Source organism: Oratosquilla oratoria, chromosome 43 (assembly GCF_046742065.1).
Source record: "Oratosquilla oratoria isolate Oo_2021 chromosome 43, ASM4674206v1, whole genome shotgun sequence".
Classification (NCBI taxonomy): domain Eukaryota; kingdom Metazoa; phylum Arthropoda; class Malacostraca; order Stomatopoda; family Squillidae; genus Oratosquilla; species Oratosquilla oratoria.
The window spans coordinates 28,842,619-28,858,087 of NC_134819.1; the positions used below are offsets into that span (position 1 = coordinate 28,842,619).

Genomic DNA, 15,469 nt, shown 5'->3' on the forward strand with positions numbered 1-15,469 from the left:
TGTGAATTTTTATGCACAAAACGGGACATGTTTGTCATGTGTGTGAATTTGCACATTGGTGAACATAAGGAGGAACTGGGATATTTACTCTTATGGAAATGCTTGCAGCTTTCATGATAACACCTTCAATAGTGATATATTTAAAGATTTTGTTCAAGCTACGGTTAACCTTTTACACAGATGAGGCAGACTCTAATGAGAAGAGTCTCAATTGTCTGAGATCTTCTGGAGTGAGTCTTAACACTGACCACCACAAAATTACCAAAATAAAATCTATAAAGTATGCCTTTGTGTTAGCCACAGATTGAAATCAAACAAAAATTATGACTACAAAATAAAAGCCACGTAGCTAACAATATACAGTCAATCTAAGACTAAATTCTGAGTACAGAAACTCAACTTAATGTTGTAAAGTTGTAATATCTCTTTATATTTAAGAATTAAGTTCAAACATTCCAAGTCTATAGTTGAGGCAAACAAACTATACTCTATTCCAATAAGAAATTACACTTGATTTCTGCCGTGCAGTTCAGTACAGTCAGTAGTCCTGGAGACTCCTGCTCCACACAGGCATCAGCAACATACAAATTCCTCACCTCCTTTAGAAAATATTATATTTCTCCACTTTGATCATATATACATAAATATACCAAGGGTTTCTTCCCTCTTCATATCAATGAAATGATAAGTTGGAAGGAGGAGGAAGGAAGGCGTCAGCAACTACCATCCATCCCCCTCCCTCCCTCATGCCACGAGTGTCATGATGCAAAATATTTATAAGAATTCTTAATTTAATTTTTTTTAATGCTTTCTATGTGAAATCTGAATTCAACATCATGTTTTGGAGTTGTTTATGTAGGAGAACACATGTTTTATTCTACACTTATCATAATTGCTGTAAACATTGATTATACGTAAAGATGTGTATAAACCGATAAATTCTTTTCCTTGACTTCAACTCCACATGATATAGTTTCTTACCCTATCGAGTTTTGAACATTTTGTTATAGTTGTAGAATGACTGCTCTTTCTAATGATTGAAACCAATTTTTCCTATCTTATGAACAAAGTGGGGAAATATAATATTTTCTGAAGGAGGTGAGGAATTTGAGTGTCACTGGTGACTGTATGGAGCAAGAGTTTGCAGGATTACCAACTGTACTGAGCTTCACAGTAGAAATTGAGTGTAATTTCTTATTGAAATGGAATATAGTTATTAAATACAACACTTTATATTGAGAAAAAATTAAACTGCACTTTACAAATAGTAAATATTCATATTTCAATTGTCACTCAAAAATATATTTTGTTAAACATGGCACAAGATTACTTTTACGTCACCTTCTTTCTTTAAATGGAGGCTGTCCAGGTGCTGCAGAAAATTCTTTACATCAACTGCAGGTAGTTTCTTTGGAATCTGTATATTCTTGAGTTCCAAAGGTTTTCCTCCAGAATATTTAATTCTGTAAAAATAAGGAAGTTGAAATGATGATCAAATCTCTCGCATGTACATTTCTCAGACTATTACAAGCAATTGTAGCTGAGTCAGAGAAAGAACTGAAACAGTGACAGAGTTTGGGAAGTTATGTCACAGTAAGACAAGGGGAGAGAGTGGCGGTAAGTTGGAGATGAATTTAAAAGAAGAGGGGCTGGAGAAGATTTACAGGAAATATTTAAGAGCACATACAACAGAGAATGGAGAAGTAGGGGTTAAGGTATAGTATCAAAAAGGAAATAAAATAATTATTTCAGGAGAATGAAGTGTTATGAGAAATAGTTATCTGGTGATGAATGCATAGAGAAGGCTCTACAAAGGGGTGATTGTACCCACAACACAATGGAGCAGACATTTACTTGCCTCCTTTATAATTAACTTCAACCTCCACATCCACTCCTCCATTCATTGCCACATCTGAGCCACATTTACTACAAACAGCTTCACATAATGACATGACCAAGAAATGCATACAGGCACATGTATTCCAGTAAATATAGAACTGCTTGAATATGATGATGCCTACTTATGTGTCATGAGGCACGAATGAGTATATGAGGATGCCAGTGTCAGCTTCCTGATTATATATTTTTTTTTTAGTTATAACTGAGTGATCCCCGTATTCTGTGAACAGGCTTGATCACATTTTCTGTGGTTACAAACATTCTTGGTGAAAGAGAATGATTATAACAGCTGTAGCTTTATATTTCATAATGACCTTATTGTGATGCATCATCATACATCAAGCAGCTAATGTGCATGTAAACATTTGACTCGTATTGAAGAGGATAATAACATGTATTCATTGTAAAGTTGCCTGTTTAGTCATACAGTGTAACTATCCTTAAGTATAATACTAATTAGTATGCATAATAACCAAAAATCATATAAAAACATGTATCTATTGTAAAGTTACCTATTTACAGCCATCAAGTCAGTTGAAGTTAGAATATCATCAAGGGCTTTCTCTACTTCCTTGGTTTCATCACAATCCTGCTTTACTTGTGTGGCAGACACGTCACTCATGTCTGAATCTGGCTCACTTTTTGAAGTCAACAGAGTTTTCACTTCCTGTTTCCTGTATTATAAATAATCTTTTTACATAATGCAGTCAACACACCAGTATGGTATATATTACATATAAATTTATATGTATATTATGTACAATTTGACTTCTTGTAAGAATGTACCCCTCGGGGTTAAAGAGAGCAGGATGCCTAGTCCCATTACTCCATCCCATTTTAGCCACCTTTACAACCTAAGTGGGAAGACCAGTGACAGTATTCTTTCTTCCCCCTACCATATGGGACAAAGGCAAAAATGGAAGTATATACTCAAAGAAGTGGTACTTGACAGTATTAAGAAGGGAGGACAGCATAATGGAGAGTCACAGTACAATAGTATGAAGAAAGTGTGGAAGGCAAAGGTGGGGGGAGTGAACTTGAGGGGATGACTGAGGATGAGATGGATGGATGGGGTGAAAGGGGCATTGACCAAGAGGGGAATGCTTGTTATGCAAGGAAGGGGTTAAGTATATACTTTGACTTCACTATCCTTCTTATACAGGGGGAGAAGATCCTTTGGTATGTATATAAATGTATATGTTATGTATATAAACATTTTTCTATTATCTACCTTGAGTACTCAGTGCGTTGCCAAGTTGACAGATTATACTGTTTTACGAGGTCTGCAAAGCAGTTCAAAACTTTCAGTGTTTCTTCTACAACGGCTGTTACACGATCATTTGTTAGCTGCATTAATACAAAAGCATGTCCCATCTCACAAAACCTGGAAATAAAATAAATATAGTTTGGTTTGGGTATACAGAAAGAATGAGTGAGGAAATACTCAGAAAGAGCGTGAACAGCAAAAACTGTTGGAGCGAACTTACGGAAGACCAGCGATAAGATGGATAGATAGGGTAAAGGTGGTCTTTGATACATGAGTATTGTCTGTGGAGCAGGGAAGAGTGCAAAAATGAATGGAGAGAGATTATGAATGAATAAAAGACTAATGTAGCTTGAAGAGATGTTCTTGTCTGTTCCATAAAGAGTGGAGGGTGGGTGGGTGTTGGTTCATATAATGAAGCAGTGGGAGGGGGGGGGGTCACTATATAATGAAGCAGTGAGGGTCAGCTCCAGTTGTCAAGCCCAACTCTGGAAACACTCATGTTGTTTTGCCTTTAACCCAAGCAGTGACTGGGAACAGGGATAATCCAAGCAGTGTGGGCAGGACAGGGATGACTCTATATTTACAAGATGCTGTGATTAGAGGGGGATAAAATGGGTTTTAATGTGTATGAAGTAAGTGTGTGCTTTGATTTGGTAACACTCCTTATAAGAGGTTGTTGAAGCACATGCCCATATCATACACAAATAAACCTTATTCAGTTGTCCTTCCCAGCTCAACATCATGAGGATGAAAGGTCACCTTGTCCCCAACATTGCATAGGTCAAAGGTAATACAAATGAACAGGTAAAATAGAAGTTAATTTTCTATAATTTTGTAAACATCTTGTAGTATTCTATATCTGTTATTAACAGCTTTATGGTATCAACAATAGATATCTTCATGTAGTGGTTTTGGGGAATAAATATTGTCTCCTTCTTGATGCCTGTATCAACTCCACCAACACTTTCATCTCCAATTCAGAAGTGTAACCCAAACAGTAAGCACTACAAAATTATTGTAAACAGAGAAATTACATAACTGAAAAGTGACCACCAACCTTTCAATAACTTCCATGACTCTATTCCTTATTTTATCTGGGCTCAACTGGATTATCTTCCCTTCACTAAAGACATTTGGAGGAAACACCCCATCAACCATTCCTGAAACATGAAATAATCAATCAACTAAAATTAACTGTTCAGACCAATGTGAGTTACCAGCTAGTGGTGGGTCCTGTAAGTTGGACTGCAGAAAGAATTGCCTCCCTGCTACCCATTTCCAAAACCCATCAACCCCTTACCAGACCAAGACCAAGATTTCTCAATTAACTGAAGTGGTATTTCCTTTACTTTTGTACATAAAGAAAGCTGACAACAGAAGATTTCCATTCCTTCTACTACTTTCAGCCAGTGAGATACACAGTCACATTAAAAATAATTCTGATGTCCCAGGTCTCTCTTGTGTGAGACCCACAATTCCCAAATAACTAGCAACAGCCATCGGATTGGCATGTAAGTCACTCAAGAAAGAAATATTATGTTGTTTGGCAGTGTAAAATAAGGTGTTCATTGTCTTCTGTGTTGGTACAGTCTTAGTGATGGATGGTAACCTGAATGCATTGTGGTTCTTGCTTCTGTTGGCAAGGATGTTTTAGTAGGGCTGATATCTAGGGGTGTTTGAAGATTAGTCTTAAAATGCTTGTTTTGTGATCTGAGTGTGAATATGTTTCTATGAAGATGTGTTGTGTGGTACAGGTAGTATGTTAGTGTTGATGTTTGAGTAGTATGTTGCTGGTATGTATATGTGTATATATATACTGAGAGAAGTTAGTACCTTGGGGGTTTAAAAAGTGTAATGAGAAATAGATATTTGGGAATGGATGCTAAGAGGAGACTGTATGAAGGGGTGACTGTGCTGACAGCACTGTACGGTACACAAACATGGAACATTAGACAAGAAGAGTTTAAATGTGTTTGAGCTGAAATGTCTTGAGAAGTATGGTGGATAGAGTAAAAAATGAGGAGGAGAGTGGGAGTGGAGAAGGAGTTGGGAGATAGGATTGAGGAAAGAGTATTGGAATGGTTTGGAGACATGGAAAGAATGAGTGAAGAAAGATTAGTAAAAAGAAGTAGGGAAGACAGAGGTGGATGGAGTGAACAGGAGGGTGCAACTGAGGATAAGATGGATGGATGGGGTAAAAGGGGTGTTGGGGAAGAGGAGAATGTCTGTTGAGGAAGGAAGGGAGAAGAGCAGAAGATAGGGATGAGTGGAGAATGGTTGTATATGGATAATGCTATGATGTATGGGAGTAGGTGGGGATGGGGGTGGTTATGTGTGAACAGGATTTCTCCCCATCTACTCTTTTTCTGCATATGGGGACAGAGAGGGGGGGGGGGTCACTGATTAAATGAAGCAGTCTTGCTGTGGATGTTCTGTGCCTTGATGCATTGCTTCTGACCCAGTGCAATGGGTGACATACTGGGATGACCTGTCATCCAGGAGGAGCCAAGAAAAAAGGTAGGGAGGGGTGGTGAATGGGATGGGAGTGGGTGGGGAGGAAATGGGTGGGAGTGGAATTGTGCCTTTTGACTTCGCCTAACCTCCCTTGTAAGGGGGAAAAAGCCCTTAGTGTATGTATGTGTGTGTATATATATATATATATGTATATATATATATATATACGAGTATTTCAATTGATTGTGCCCAAGTGATATGAGATATGTGAGCAGGGTTGAAGGCTCTTGCATAGAACTGTGTATCTAGTACCTATCATTTTCATATGGTGCTCTATGGGGAGGATTTTCGTATCTGTGTGTAGGAGGATTTTCGTTTGTGTGTGTAGAAATCTTGTAAGGGTGGTTTTAGTACATTCTGTTATTCTCAACACATCATTTAATATAATTTGTATGGTGCCTGTTTGCTTTCTTAGTTAATAGAAACCATGTTGTGGAAGAGTAGTTGAGTGTGGTTCTCAAGAACTGTTTATGGGTTGTGATTAAAATTTCTTTCCACTTTCCAAAGCCTATGCTTGTGACTGGTTTTATTATTATGTTTTCTTGTTAGCTTTTGCTGTCAGATTTTTGACATACTGATTAGAGGTCATATAAGTTTCAAAAGTGAGCCCCCCCCCCCCTTCCATACTTGCTTCCGATCTTAGTACAGTGAGACCCCTCATTAACGGACGTTAATTAGCTGTGTTTGCGGTGTTTTTGTTGTGTTTTCGGTGTTTTGGAGTGGTTTTTGGGTGGCATAGTGATTGCACGCACTAAGCAACAGCACCAAAAACACCGAAAACACAGCAAAAGCACCGCAAACACAGCTAATTAACGTCCGTTAATGAATGGTCTCACTGTATATCAAAAGTAAAGCCTAGGATTTTATACCATTTGTCCAATGGAGGAACTTTGCCATTTAATTTGACAGTGTGACAAATGCAATAATGTATTCAAGCAATCAAGTAAGTCCATTGAAATCATAGAAAACATATCTTACCCATGCTAAGTAAGAGTTCCTGTTGGTGACTGTAAATAAATGATACAGCCATCTGTCGAATATCAGAATCGGAGTCCTCACAGAGGTGTTGTATTATTGGTACCACATATTCAGCAACCTCCTCCTCCCTTCAAAATCCAGAGAAAACACAATTGTAGTGATAAAATATAAAAGATATTACTCATAGTAAGCAATAAATAGAGTCAACTTTAGTTTCCAAAAAAATCATGGGAACAATGGGCAATGGCATGAGGTGGTTCTATGGAACTGATATCTGAGAGCAAAATCTGTCCAATGCCCTTCTCTAAAGCCCATCACTGTCATCACCACCCAGAGGTACAAACCCAGAGGGCTGGCACTTGGTCTCCTGATCAGGCCAGGGCTGAGGTCAAATATGAATTGACATAGAACTAAATTAGAATTGATACTAATTAAAAAATTGTGAATTGGAATCGAGACAAATATCTATATACCAAGGACCTATTTCCATTTATAAGGCAAGTAGCCAGCCAACTGAGAAAAATATGAAAATAAAGTCCAATGAATTGGTATAAACAGATGTGAATTGATGACTGAACTGGTCAAATGTACTCAAAAAGAATTATGTAAAAAAACTGTGAATCAAAATTTAACTGGAATTGTGAAAAAAATATCTCTATATGTCAAGGGCCTTTTCCTTCTTATAAATAAATATTATCTTCATCAGTTTGTATTCAAACTGGCCTAACAGAAATATAATCCAAGCCATCATCATCAACAAATTTAATGCGAAGTTTGATGTATGAATACAAAGAGAATGGGCTCCATGAGCATAGTTCTGATCCTTTATATTACATACATACATATACCAAGGCATTTTCCTCATTTCAAGGGAGGTAGCCAAAAAGAAAAAGGCATAAAATCATTCCCACCCATTCCATCCCTAAATACACCCCACTCCCCTCCACCCTCCCTCTTATCTTAGCACCTCCTGGAAAGGAAACTACATGTATAGTTTCCTTAAGGAAACTACATGTATAGTTTCCTTTATATTACAATGTTTCCTTTATATTACAATGTATAGTTTCCTTTATATTACAATTACATAATTGCAACACATTTAGCAGTCAAATGTTTTTTCCTGTACAGCAAGGTCCAAGAACTATTGCCAATTACCATGGGCTTTACAATATGAGAAATTCAAAAATATTAATTCATTGTCAATTTCTTTTATGTCTCATCATAAAACAATGAAAAGGTGCACAAGCTATATATGCTGTAGAGTTACAAAGATCAGCCAACTTACTTATATTTGCCAGCATTGAATAAAGCCTGCACTAGTTCCAGTGCTGCCTTACGCACTTCCACATCTTCTTCTTGTAGTACTTTGACAAGCGCACTTTGTTGTAAGGCTAGATGCTCCAATTCTGGCCAAATCTAGTTAATGAAGGGGTTGTAGAAAAAAGTTAAATGAGATATTAATTTTGATAATAGAATGAATATTCATGAAGAGTTGACTGTTACAGTCTTAAATGAAAAACTGGGGGTATTTGGTTATACATACATATACCAAAGGCTTTTCCCCTTACAAGGGAGGTAGCCAAAAAAAAAAAAAAGTTATATATATATATATATATACATGCAATGAAGGCAATGATGATTGTATAATACTTAAATAACAAACTCACCAAGCAACTGTCTGACTGGCAGCAGAGTCTTTCTACTGAAACCATGTTGGCTGTGACCTTAAGAGCAGATGCTCGAATAAATTCCTCTATGTCATTTAAGGCAGCTAGAACAGCACCCAAAAGTTTGTGCCGAACTATCCACTCAATGAAGTAGGGGTATTCTGCAACATAGAAAGAATACTAGAACATTAACACAGAAATAAATTTGTATATGCTTAACATGTTTCTTTATAATAATAACTGTTACCTAATTACAAATGTAAGGCCAGCATAAGTGGAGAGTTTCTACAAATGTAAGGCCAGCATAAGTGGAGAGTTTTAATTATCTGGGTTGGAAATGGTGAGCATGAGTGGTTTGAGGTGAAGGTGGGGCTGTGTCAGGGATGTGTTATGTCACCATGGTTGTTCAATGTGTACGTGGATGAGGGGTGATACTGGAGGTAAGCATTTGGGTGATCAATCAAACAATTAATTGACCCTAGTCTCTCTTGTAGAAGACATGCAGCCTTAAGGTAACTAGTTACAGCCTTCTGGCAGGACCCTAAGTCACTCAGGGAAGATATATGGTGTTGTCTGGGGATTGTAGGTGTGGGGCATTTTGTGGTGAGTGTATAATTTTTTTTTTTTTATATACATGATCCACATGTTTTTCCTGCCGTTATTTGCGGTGTTTTTTGTGCATTGTGGGATGCCACAAGGTTCAGCTTGACAAAGGACCAAATTGCAGTGATATCATCACTCTATGTGGCAGGAAAGTGCAATAAAGGTATTCTGATCCAGACTGGCATAGCACTGCCCAGTGTCAAGAGATGGACAAAGAAATATTAAGCTGTGGGAGGTGATGACCCACCATTCCAAGTCAAGAGGACTGGGCTGGTTAGTAAACTTCTAAGAGGACTCTTAAGGTCCTTCAGTGACAGGTGGAAGCTGAAATTAGAATCACAACAAAGGAATTGAAAGAAAAGAACCCACAATTCCTGCATCAGGAGTCTGTCAGGAATATCCAATGCTGCCTCAAGGATGTTCTCGGCTATGAGCATTGGGTGCCACAACATAAACCCATTCTAATGGAGAGACAAAAGCAAAAATGTGCACAATTTTTTAAGAAAATATCTGAAGTGGGCCAGACTACATTTAATGTTACTGGGAACTGATGAAGCAAGGTGAGGTTAAGACCAGGTACCTGTGTTACAAGAGAAAAATGCACTGTGCAAATATCTTTGGTGCTGAGTGTATACACTTCTCTTAATCTGTACAATACTGTGTACATTGAAAATGTCATTATATATGATTTTTTTTTTTCAGTCTTTAATTTTCCATATGGTGATCTGTACACACATGCACACACATATATATATATATATTACTCTTACACACTAAAAGGCATGCTTCCAATTTTCATGTGAAGCCAATGAAATTATTTCTTTCTGTCTTCAACATATCTCTTTTTGTTAAGATATCCTGTCAATTATTATTTCCTATATTTTTCCATCTTATTTTTGTATTTCCTTTAGTAACTTTTGAGTATATGGGTAAAAATACATCTCTATGTTATTTCACAATGCCTTGGAAAATGCTGAAATACTTACTACACTGTGCAAGCATGGTACAGGTAAGGAGAACTTCAAGAGCAGAATCTCGTACTTCCCACTGAGTATCCACAAGAAAGCTTGACAGGAGCTACAAAGTCAATGAGAACATCATTCATGAAATTTCTATATGATCATACATATTTAAAAATAATAATAATAATATTAATGATAAGTCAAGCTTTACTGACTGAAATGCTGCACCCCCACAGTGGCTGGCAACCATCCTTGGGCTCTCCCACAGTCTCTCTGAGAGGAACCTTTGGATTGTTTCAGAGTTGTATTAATGTGCAACTGCGTCTGTGTCACCACTTGACAATAGTAGGAGGAGGGTAACAGTCACTGGTTGTCAGCCCCCAATATATAAAAAAGTGTAAGAAATACAGTTGAAGTTGATACAGAGATCTTGGGCATGATCCAAAGACTGTCAGCCCCTTAGGGTGGAAGGAAAACAAAAGACAAAAGAAGCCAAGAAGAGAGCATTAGTAAGGCGGGATAGGTGTCTGATGGAGAAATTTAAAAAGAATAAAAACATGTTTCCAAAAGAAGTGAAAAGAGTGGTAAGTCAGGTAGAGAAGGTAAAGGATGCTGATGGCCATATGCTATTCGAAGTGAAAGCAGTAAGGAGAAGATGGATAGGGAAATTTGGAGATTTGTTGAATGTAGAGATGAATAGTGAGGCTTTCATTGAAGCAGTGGGAGATGACAGGAAAATTTTTGTGGTGGGACAGGAGAATGATATGGCTATAGGGAAAGAGATACAAAGAGGACTGAAAGCTGATAAGTTACCTAGATTAGATGGTTGTCATGTGGAATGTCAAATAAAGGGAGTAAATATAGTAAAATGCCTGGTGAGATTGTTTAATGTGTACCTTGGGGAAGGACATGTACCAGTGGACTGGAGGAGATGGGGATAAGTCTGATAAGTATGGGAGGGTGTAACCTGAGAGGGTTAGAAGGAGAACAGTGAGTAATTGGGGAAGTGCAGTGTGGGTTTAGGAAAGAGAGTGTGTTAATCAAGAGCAATGTGGGTTTAGGAGAAAAAGAGGTGTATGGATTAAGTTTTTGAAATAAGACAGATAAATAAGAAGTTTTTGGCAAGGATAAAGACCTTTTTTAAACTTTTATGGATTTAGAGAAGGTATATGACAGGGTTAAGAAAGAAACATTATAGTGTGATGCAGATGAGATAGGGGAAGTCTGATGAGGGTGATCAAAAGTCTTAATATGAGTAGTAGAGCTTGTGTCAAGGTCAAGAATGGAGAGAGTGAATTTTCCAAGGTGAGAGTGGGGCTATGCCAGAGTTGTGTAATGTAATCAGTGTTGTGTAATGTGTATATGGATATGGTGAATGAGGGTTCTAGGCAGGAGTTGGTGAGGGAGAGTGGAGGGAAGGAGATGAGCCAGTTGTTGTTTGCAGATGCTGCTCCACTTGTAGCTGAGATGGAGGTACAATTATTGCTGTCTCAAGTTTCTATGAGGGTGTGTGTGAGGGTTCTAGGCAGGAGTTTGGAGATGGTGAGGGATAGTGGAGGGAAGGAGGTGAGCCAGTTGTTGTTTGCAGATGCTGCTGCACTTGTAGCTGAGATGGAGGTGCAGTTATTTGCTGTCTCAAGTTTCTATGATCAGAAACCTGTGGGCTTGTAGTCTTGTGGTACATGGTAACTATCCATGGGTCATCTCATACATCTCTCTGGGAAGAAACATTGGACTGCTCTGTGTGCTATGATAGAGTGAAACATGGGGGAAGGGTAAAGTGCCTTTGTTTGTCAAGCAATACTGTCAAAGAACTGTGCCTCACTATATTGCATTTGTCCCAAGCAATATGGTGAGGGACTGGACAACCTTTAATCCTCCAGGTGCTCATGTGTCTGACAGTTTTCCCTTCGCCATTTCTAACATCCTTCCTTGGTTTGCTGATTTCTCCCCATGTTCTTTCTAAGTGTCTGGGACCTTTCCTCCTGACTTTGTCTCATTTACCATTTCTTGTCTCTTACTTACCTCACCCATTTGTTCTAAACTGTTGCTCTCCAGGTGTTCACTTTTGACAAGCATGGACATAACAGGTGGGATGAAACCTGCCACACAAGATTTCATGGTTCTTAAAGTAACCACCTTAGCCTGAAAAAGGATTTAGCCAAGATATACTTAATGTAAAACATTGTTACAAATTCCATATTCAAAACATATAATTCCAAACCCACTGATATGCCAAGGAAAATATTTCTTCCAACCCTTTGTAGTGAACATTTTCGTGTGAATGGGCGATGCAGAAAATGTGTGTTTGTACAAGTATTACTACACCATGCCAATAAAATGCATTATTCTTTTTATTAATATTCTATACTCCATGCTGCAAGAATAATGACATAGACAAAATTATCATAAGTACAAGTGGATGACCCGTCATCCAGGAGGTGCTCAGATGAGAGGAAGGGTGGGAGGGGTGTGGAGTGTATTTAGGGATGAAATGGGTGGGAGTGTTTTTATGCCTTTCCCTTTTTGGCTACCTCCCTTGGAAGGGGGAAAAAGCCTTGGTATATGTATGTATGTATGTACAAGTGGTTGTAAGTTGATAACTACCTGTACTGTATATGCTACATATACAAAGTACAAACAAAACAGACACCACATTCAAGACACAGAACACCTGATCCTAATCATCCCTACTCTAACCTTACCTAGACAACAACACAATATATCTTCTATGAGTGACTTGTGGCCTAATCTGGTTACCTGGGAGCTATGGGTTTCTGCTGGACAGACCAGGAGTAACATATCAATTGACTGATCTAGCAGTGTGAACAGCAGTCTAGTTTCAAAACACTTTGTCACTTCCATCATTGAAAATCTTTAACCCGATAACTGTACAATAGGGTTTCATCACTCATATCTGTGGTGCTCACATTTTTCAGGGAAAAAGTTCTCAAAAGAAAGTTTTACTGTTATAAAATGAAAGATTACATGGAAAAGTATAAGAAAGCCAAATATTCGTTAATTATTTACCTTAGTTCAGGTGTGGTGGTGTAGTGAAGCTGTGCATTTTGTCACTTTTGTGTGATGCACTCCCCTACTTCTCCTCTCTGTACCACGTGTAACCATAACTTTTCTACTACTTTTTTTATTTTATTTTTTTTTCTTACATTTTATTCCTAACCAGAGCTACTTGCATCATCTACTGCTTCTCTCCTTTTCAAAGGAATGGTTTTTGTTTAAATTATGCTATGTCTTACATCACGAGAAGTAGAGGATTGTGGGTTGCATGAAGGAGGAGGAGGAGGAGGAGGAGCACAAGGATGTGAGGGTGGGTAGGTCTATTGTGTGGACTCATTCACCCTGAGTTACCAAACTTCATTTCAAGACATATGGGAGCTAAATATAGCCCACCAAGCTTAGAAAATGCCTTCACATCATACAATGTATGTCAAAGTTTTTAATTTTCGAATTTCTGATAAAGGATTTTCAACCTATAACTAGAGATTAGTTTACAAAAGCCTATTCTACATAATATGAAAAATCCAACTTACAACCATCTGTATTGTAACCAATCAAACTTGTATTTAAACATACTTCTCTTGTGTCTAAATATTGCTGATAAATCCTTACCTGAGTGGTTAATCCTGGAATGGTGCTTAGATTGCACAAGAGTCCCAACAGACATACCGACACAAAGGCTTTCTTCCAATCTATGTTATACCTAAGAGCATAAATAAAGAGAGAATTATAAAAGTGTTCTTTCAAAATCCACATGATACATAGCACATATTTTGCAAATAACTGTTTGAGTTAATATGAACAGCAGGACTTTTTCAACATGTTACATACTACATGTTTTGGAAATACCTGAATATCAGAATTTCTTTAAATTACTTTTTTTCATCACTATCATTTCCTTACTTGACGGGATAAGTAAATAATACATATGTTCACACACGTGCACGCAGTATTCAGCACATCTTGGAAGTTAGCGCAAGATGAAAAGTTAAAAGATATGAATTAGCAAAGTTGTTAATTAAGTGGATCAAGCAAAGACACAGCTCTTAGAGGAAGCCAAAGACAAAAATGAACTGAGGAATTTTTTTTTCTTTTAACCCCTTCGTTACCGACCCGTCAACCTTACGTAAACAAACGTTTCAAACCGTCCCACGAATGGCTGGAGCCTTATGTTAGTAAACACAGACACTTGCCACCACATGGGTAGAAATAACCCAGAAACCGAGGCCTTGAGAGTCTTCAATACACACAGCTTATAACTGTGACACGTGCGTGTCACGGGGAGCACGCTCGGTTCCTGGCGGATGCACTCAGCCGTGACACGCAGGTGTCACAAAACACATTTCCGGTACTCAAGGGGTTAAAGGGGGAAAAAGTTGTCAATCAGAATGTGAGGAAATGGTTTCTAAAAAACGGGAGGGCAGTACTGCAGAGAAAGCCCTACAAGGAAACTCAAAAGTAGCATATGCTAATGTTGATGGTTTACTATCAACCAGGTTGGAGACAAATGACTACTTAAGGATAAATGACCCTGATATTTTATGTTTAGTGGAAACTTAGCTCTCAAAGAATGTTGATCTATAGCTGGGGAACAAAAGATACACCTCCTGGAGAAAAGACAAAGAAAACAAAATGGGTGGAGGGGTGATGTGTGATGTGAGAAATTGACATAAAAGTGGAAGAAGCTGTTCTGCGTGAAGGCATGGCTGAAACAATCCTCCTGAAAATTAGAACTACAGGACAGAATAGAAGAGGTTTCATAGTAGCCCATGGCCCTGCAAGACAAGAGCTTGGAATAAAGCTGTAGCTGAATATCAAGAACTGTTATTGGATACAACTATTTTCCTAAAGAAAACTATTGAACAAAGTAGCAATGTAGTCCTTATTGGATACTCTAATTGCAGTGAGGTCAACTGGGAGGAATAAGAAGCAAGTGGCAAGGCAGATTCCTGGGGAAGTACCCTGTAAAGTGCACCAATGGAGAACACAATGACCCAGTGGGTAAAAGAAGCGATCAGGGTAAGAGGAAATGATATTCCCACAAGATTAGATCTGCTACTAACCAAAGAGCCCGACATCATCAGCTCCTTGAACTACCTTTGCCCCATTGGAATTAGTGACCATGTAACAATTGAATTTTGGATAGAGGATGAGGAAATAGAGCCAAGGAATGAATTACACAGGCAAGGTAGACTCAATTTTGGGAAAGCAGATTACTTAGGTTTGAAAGAAATTCTCTGAAGAAGAAAATTGGGAGAAATTCATGAATACCATGGGAATAATGAGGAAATGGGAAACCTTTCTTGACATCAAAAACCTGGGAGTGAATTACTTACCCATTTCTCACAACAATAAATTTCTGTAAAAACACTTTACACCATCAAACCATTAAAAGCTGACCTTTCCACAAGTATTCGAAGTCCATCAATAGCAGCAATCTGGAGTTTATTGCTATGTCTTAGGGGTGAGTCTTCAATGTGATATGACTTCAAGAGATAAAGTAGTCCTTGAAAAAGTGATATACCACAACTCTGAAAAGGAAAAAGAAAAATATATTCATA

The 15,469-nt window shown here is 38.0% G+C and overlaps 1 protein-coding gene across 1 annotated transcript in view; it reads right to left on the minus strand.

The window, feature by feature from the left end:
- Positions 1–15,469, minus strand: part of LOC143021829 (uncharacterized) — a 35,035-nt gene that overhangs the window by 6,975 nt on the left and 12,591 nt on the right. The window contains exons 11-21 of the mRNA XM_076179596.1: positions 15,309–15,439; positions 13,521–13,611; positions 11,916–12,035; positions 9,915–10,005; positions 8,326–8,486; positions 7,944–8,074; positions 6,659–6,786; positions 4,224–4,326; positions 3,131–3,283; positions 2,412–2,573; positions 1,342–1,463 (exon numbers count right to left, since the gene is read on the minus strand). Of these exons, the coding sequence (XP_076035711.1) occupies positions 1,342–1,463; positions 2,412–2,573; positions 3,131–3,283; positions 4,224–4,326; positions 6,659–6,786; positions 7,944–8,074; positions 8,326–8,486; positions 9,915–10,005; positions 11,916–12,035; positions 13,521–13,611; positions 15,309–15,439 (1,393 nt within the window). The remainder of the gene's footprint in view (positions 1–1,341; positions 1,464–2,411; positions 2,574–3,130; positions 3,284–4,223; positions 4,327–6,658; positions 6,787–7,943; positions 8,075–8,325; positions 8,487–9,914; positions 10,006–11,915; positions 12,036–13,520; positions 13,612–15,308; positions 15,440–15,469) is intronic.